Below are 7,106 nucleotides of genomic sequence, written 5' to 3'. Positions count from 1 at the left end.
GACAATCTATATTGTAAATAAAATTAATCCAATCAAATCGTTAGCATTTTATTATGAGTAATTGGCTTATTTTTAATTGCTTTGCCATTCAAGATAGGATAAATATATCAAAGCATATAAATAATTTATGTGGAAATCATGAATAAACACTGCATTCTGTGTAGTCCTCCTATAACCATGGTTGTTTTCATAGTTTCTGTTTATTGTTGGTTTAGCCTAAATTTGGACTAGATGTAAACATGATCTGTGTCAAAATTGATTTAATATGCAAGAGTACTTTTTATATTAGTATAATTTTTTTATTCTAATACAATTTAGAGTTCAGTGATTGAGGAATCCTCTGAGGAAGAGTTTGAACCTCCTATTGCATCCTCAAGACGTGGTGCAAAAAGGAGATGTCCACCATCATCTCAAAGACGTGGTGCATCCAGAGGCCGTGGTGCATCCAGAGGCCGAAGAAGTGCAAGACACTCAGCTGTGGACCTTGGAGATGAAGATATCACTCGAGTTTGGAATCTTCGTTCCGAGCACAGACTTTGAACGTGTAAGCATAACAAAATTACACTAAATGATCCTAAAAACTTGCTGTAGCATCGCTTTCCACTTTTGTAGCAACACATACAGAACCTGAACCCTCAGCAGGCTATTGACGTCCTTACCATGGTGCTGGACAGAGACCCTGGTGTTCTCTTTGATGTACTTGCCCTCTCTGGTCCAACTGCCACAACACCTCCAACATCCAATCAACCTTCATGGTGTGTATGCTCCCACTGCAGAGATGCCAACTGATTTGGAAAGGAAATGCTGCCAACAGCCTCCCCAGACATGCATTTCAACAGTCCCCGCACATGGAGGAGTTTATTCTGCAAAATGGTGTTCTTCGCCTGGCCCGAACATTGTGGAATGAGTTTCAAGCGGTTTATGATGACCCGGGCCTTGGTGAGGACAACAGACAGTTCCACCATGCAGCTTACAATTTGTAGCATGGCAGCATGGAAAAATTGGTGGGGGGCGCAGGGTAGTAATCCCAAGCTGTTGTCTGGAGGATAAGGGAAAAATTCCCTGACCCCAATGGTAATTACACTGGTTTTCTTCCAAGATTATTGTAAATAATTGTATATATTTAATATTTTACATCAGTTTGTTTTTTATATATTTTTGTTTGATGCTCTAATAAAGTGTTCTAAAGCATAACTCTGAGTTGCATTTGTAAAAATACCATAAATGTTAAAACTCCTGCACAACAACAAAAACTCATGTCTACCTCCAACATCTATGTTATTGTAAAATATAATGAAATGAACCATAAACTTACTTGGAAATCCCATATAAAATATATTTAAAAAAAATATCCACAAGTATTGGAATTTTAAACAAAGTCAAAGGCTTTCTAGGAATTTCAACGCTTCAGACATTATATTATTCATTTATCTTACCATGCTTAACTTATTGTATTGAGGTTTGGGGCAATACGTATAAAACAAACACTAATCCTTTGTTTCTGTTACAGAAGAAAGTTTTGTGAATTCTACATAAAGCTAATCCGAGAGAACATACTAACAAATATTTTGTTCTATCTAAAATTATGAAATTCAAAGACTTAGTTAACTTAAAAATTTTACTAATTATGTTTAAGGCTAGAAATAATTTACTGCCAACTAATCTACAAAGGTTCTTTGTTTTGATCCCAAAAAATGATAAGAGTAGAAAGAAACCAGAGTTTAAAAGGATATGTGTTCGTACTACATTAAAGCAAATGTGTATTTCAATATATGGTGTGAAATTATGGAATAACCTGGATGATGAATTAAAAAAATGTACAACTACTGATCAATAAAAAAAATGTATAAAGATAAAATGCTAAAATCGTATGATTTGGTGAGTTGAGGATGGACGATAAATTTTTTAGTAGTGATATTGTTTGTGGAAGTAAGAGAGCGGTTTATTTTTTGTGTATAAGGCTATTTTGTACTTTTTGTTATTTATTTTGTCTTAGTTAAAGGGGGCAGGTCATATAAGATTTTTTCTTCTTCCTCCCCCATTTCACTTGAATGCTTATATTCTAATTTGAAGTTTGTATATTTAAACTTTGTGTGAAATAAATTATTGAATTGAAGGTCAGAGAAACTACTAAATAATTGACTGTAGCATGAAGACCATGCAAATCACATTATATTTTTCTGCTAAGACAAATCTGATTGTAATTGGTAAAGTATCTCCTCAGCCATCTGAGTTCAACATGAGCTGCTAATCACTCACTTTGATATGATTTGCTTTTTCAAAACAAGAAAACCTAATAAAATACTTGAATTTGGCACTCGATTATTGCTATGACTGCAACAGGCTAAATAGTGTGATATCAGCCTAACTGACAGCCAATGTGACCGTGTTTTGGATAGGTTTGTGGTCAGATACGTCTTTTTCCAACAGCTACTGTTTCTCCCCAGCCTTCACAGATTTCTGCACGAGCTGATTATCATTCCTTTTATTTTAAAATGGAGTATTCACGTAGGTATAACCCAAAATCAGACGGTAATCTGTACACGTGGCCCACCCAGGTTAGCACAATATGTCTTTCAGTGCTAATGGAAACGTAAGGTTTTGGATACGTTCCTGATCAATCACACCTAATTCTAACTGCTGAATCATCTCCTCAGACTTCAACAAGTACTACATGAGCTGCTGATTACTCATTTTAATCAAACACGCAGCTCAGGAAAGTGTAAACATCTAATTCAGCATTCAAGATGCTAACCGAACCCCGCTAAAGGGGAAGTTATAAACAAGAGCTTAAAACAATACACTGATATGGCCTATAGTTAAACGCCACACTAATCATTAGCTCCCATACAAATAAAACTAAAATCCCCTTTCGTTACTCAAACTTATTCCAAATATAGCATAAATAGTTCAACGACTAACATTGATTCATGTCGACTTATTATTCAAGCTAATGCTACATTAGCCAATAGGACACCAAGCATACAAAGCTTGGCATACACACGCACACACACACACAGAGAGGCTAAAAATGCCATTACTATAACTACCAAGCATTTTAAATTAGGTTCCGCCCACTTGGTTACTATGACTACAATGATGCTGAAATTAGCCCCCCCCCCCCCTCCCCCACCACTAATTTGCATATCTATGTGACATCACTGAGTTCCAGAGACCCTCATTGACTCCCATGTTAAAAATACCAATTTCACAGCAGAAATAAACAAGTTTACAGCCTGGTACCAAAACATGTTTTTGGTTTAAATGATCTAGTTTACACTCATGACAACTCTGAGGGGGGTGCATTTTTTTCTCTCTCTTCTGTTTAAGTGTATTAAAAGCCTAAAATTCTGTATAATTAATAAGCATCAGACCCACGTGACCACAGAGCTAGCTCCGTGGAAAGGCCGCAGTCTGAGCCTCGGTCTGGCCTGAAAACTGTTCAGTTTCAGTCCCTCAACTTAGACCATTATTGGCCGAGCGTTTCTCGCTCTGGTTTGTCTCTGTTCTCTGGGGCGGGCAGCAAGCTCATAACTTTATGGTTTTGGTCCATCATAAGCATAATTATTAACATTTAAAGTTTCCTCTGTGCCAGAGCCGGCATTAGAGTCTATATTTTTCTCTGGATTAAGCTAACAGGCGTCCCTCAGCTGACGTCACTTGGTTTGACAATAATTTGTATATGTTTAAAAAAAAATGTTTAAAATTAGTTTCTATTATATTTCTCTAAACTTTGGTTTATGGGAGTCTCTAACTTACAATTAGCTCTTTAAGGATCCCGTGTGACTGATTGAATTAGTTGATAACTAGGTATCTGACTTGTTACTAATCTAATGTTCTCTTTCCGTGGGTATAACCCAACTGCAGCGGTTTTGTCTCTGAAGTCTGATGTGCTATGTATCAGACTAACTAGGTCTAAACTCTAAAACTCCACTGGCTGAATTTCATAGTAGCTAGATGGCGATACACCAATTCTGGTGAATACCGACGTGATTCTATCAATCATGTCAGTTAAACATGTGAACTTTAACATGACGGCATAGTCGCCTGCAGGGTCGCCGTGGGTGTTGCGGGGATGTGGATCAAAGTAACCAAATTCACCTGATTGAGTCCTGAATATAGCAATGCAGCTGCTGCCCATTACCATTAGCGCATACTGAACATCTGAGGTCAAACACTGTAATCCCTGTGACAAGTTGGGAAGGTCGCCTGATAAAAATACCCCACATTTGGAATTTGCAAAGTTCATTTTGACGTGATATAGACTAACCCGAGCTTTGACCTCGGTAGGTAACTCATCTGTAGCCAGGTGGTCTCTAGCTGGATGGGCGAGCCTAACTTGTGAGTACATTCGATCACCTCTGTCCAAAACTAGGTCCAGGTCTGAGCTGCTAATGTTCTCGTTCTCGTGTAGAAACGACAAAAACACCAAACTGTTTGGAAGACACTGCTTATTTCTTTGATTTCCATAAAAGAATGAATCCTGACTTCTGGTTGCAGTCACACTAGTAATCACAGACGGTTGAGTTGCAATGGCACCAGGTACCTGAGATGGAGCATCTAGAGAACTCTGATTTAGAAGAGTAGACATCTTAGTTAGAAAGACGACGGGGTTTTCCTCGGCTTGAACCTCCGGTTTTTCATAAATCTCCATCTGAGGTTCTTTAGCCAGTCGTTTGTTGATGTCACTGGCATCACTAGGTGCATAAGAAACCTTCCATTCATCTAAATCTTCTTGAAATTGTGTCTCATCGTGTTTAGACATTTTAAACTGCTTGCCCATCTCCCTCCCATTATTCTCAATGTCAGTTTCACTGTGTGGGTGAGCCGTCATTTCCTTTTTCTGCTCTTGGTCCAGATGATCTGCTTTTTGTTTGGTGATAAGGACATCATTATATTTGTTATTCAGTTCCCTAACGTTCTCCAGGGCGTTTTGTAATTCAGTCTCTTTTTCATCAACGTTCTCTTGCAGAAGAGAAATCTGTCCATCGGCCCGTATCTGAAGAGCGTCCTTCTCAGCTCTTAATTTCTCTATAATCTCTTTGGTCTGAATCTTTGTCTCAGAATGGGCCTGGATCTCTAAATGAAGTTTGTCCTCAAAAGTTTGAATCTGCTGTTTAGCAGAAAGTATTTCAGCTTCAGACGTATCTCTGAGCTGCTGGTTGGCAACCTTCATGCAATCTAGCTCTTTCTGCAATCGTGTCTCATTATGCTTAAACTTGTCAATCTCACTGCTGATATGTTTTAGCTGAGTTTTAGTAACTTGATGATCACGCCTCTCCTTTTTCAGCTCAATTTCCAGCTGCTCTGTTGTACGTTTGCTAGTCAAAACATCTTCATTGTACTTTTTATTCAGCTCCTGGTATAAAACTTCGACTTTCTCCAGAGCGTTTTTTAATTCTGTCTCTTTTTTATCAAAGTTCTCCTGCAGAAGAGACATCTCTTTGTTGAACCGTAGCTGAAGATCATCTTTCTCAGCTTTTAATTTATCATTCATTTCTTTGGTCTGAATCTTTGCCTGGACCTCTAAATGAAGTTTGTCCTCAAAAGTTTGAATCTGCTGTTTAGCAGAAAGGAGTTCAGATTCAAACTTATCTCTAAGCTCCTTCATGCAATCCAGATCTTTCTGTAATCGTGTCTCATTTTGCTTAAACTTCTTGTTAGTCTCACTGCTGATATGTTCTAGCTGAGTTTTAGTAACTTGATGAGCGTGCCTCTCCTTTTTCAGCTCATTCTCTAGGTTACTTGCCGTAATTTTGCCGTTCAGAATATCTGTATTATACGTTTTATTCAGCTCCTGGTGTGAAAACTTCATGTCCTCCAAAGCCTTTTGCAATTGAGACTCTTTTTCTTTAAAAATTGTTTGCTGTTCTGCCAGCTGTGTACATAAAGCCTTGTTTTCATCTGTCAGACATTCAATACGTTTTTGGATGTCGTTATTCGATTTCAAACACTTACCTTTTTCCATCTCAAACTCCTTTTTAAAATGGTCTGGTCGGGAGTCCGTTGTGGTCACGTTGGCTTGAGTTTTCTTTTCCTGACTTGAAGCCCTGGGGAAGTCCATTCCTGCTTTGACTCTGTGGAAATGCCGCTGATTTTTCTCGCTGGACTCCGATCGATCAGCTTGTTCTTTCTCAAACTTCTGTTTAAAATATCTTGTCTGTTTTCGTACATCAGATAATTGGCTTTCACGCATTTTGTGAACATCATCAAGGAAAGCCACGAATCCCAAAGTTTTATGATGGTCCAAATGCACTCCATATGTTGTGGAAAACTGTGTTGTCATTTTGAGATCTTGATGCAGAACTACGAGGTTGTTTAAATCTGAGTTCGTTAACTTAGTTTATAAACTCCTTCTCCTACGAATCCAAGAAACAAATATATGAGAAGTGTGTTTCTAATGTTCACCTGTATGGTGAGAGAGGTCTATCTGACTGGTCCTGACTGACTGACTGCCTGACTGCTTCTGACTGCCCCTCACTGAGCACACTGAGCTTTATGATGTCATAGAGCCTTTGATGTGTCCCTGCTTTTTTTTGCCCTTCTTTAGAATTCATGGAGCACCTGCACTACTACAGTCTAGTCCCGGAATTCTGGGTCTACTTCTTCAGCATTGTTAGACTTCCTGTTGACATTTAAATGTTTCACTAGTAAGCAACTTATTTATGTATATATATATATATATATATATATATATATATATATATATATATATATATATATATATATATATATATATATATATGTATAATATGTATAAAATATATATATATATATACATATTTATATATGTATGTATGTATGTATATATATATATATATATATATATATATATATATATATATATATATATACATAAATATATAATATATGTATGTATGTATGTATATATATATATATATATATATATATATATATATATATATATATATATATGTGTGTGTGTGTGTGTGTGTGTGTGTGTGTGTGTGAGAATATTTTGGTATATATGTATATATATATATATATATATATATATGTGTGTGTGTGTGTGTGTGTGTGTGTGTGTGTGTGTGTGTGTGTGTGTGTGTGTGTGTGTGTGAATATTTTGGTAATTTTCTGATGAT

General features: G+C 36.9%; 1 protein-coding gene across 1 annotated transcript; it reads right to left on the bottom strand.

Annotated features, from left to right (window-relative positions):
- Positions 1-3,131: 3,131 nt before the first annotated feature.
- On the bottom strand, positions 3,132-6,504 carry LOC139062769 (golgin subfamily A member 6-like protein 7). Its single transcript, XM_070544513.1, has one exon. It carries the CDS (start codon positions 6,284-6,286, stop codon positions 3,923-3,925), a length of 2,364 nt encoding a protein of 787 aa, XP_070400614.1. The 5' UTR covers positions 6,287-6,504; the 3' UTR covers positions 3,132-3,922.
- Positions 6,505-7,106: the final 602 nt, after the last annotated feature.

The sequence above is a fragment of the Nothobranchius furzeri genome, chromosome 14, assembly GCF_043380555.1.
Source record: "Nothobranchius furzeri strain GRZ-AD chromosome 14, NfurGRZ-RIMD1, whole genome shotgun sequence".
NCBI classification, from domain to species: domain Eukaryota; kingdom Metazoa; phylum Chordata; class Actinopteri; order Cyprinodontiformes; family Nothobranchiidae; genus Nothobranchius; species Nothobranchius furzeri.
This window is presented reverse-complemented; position numbering and strand designations above follow the sequence as displayed.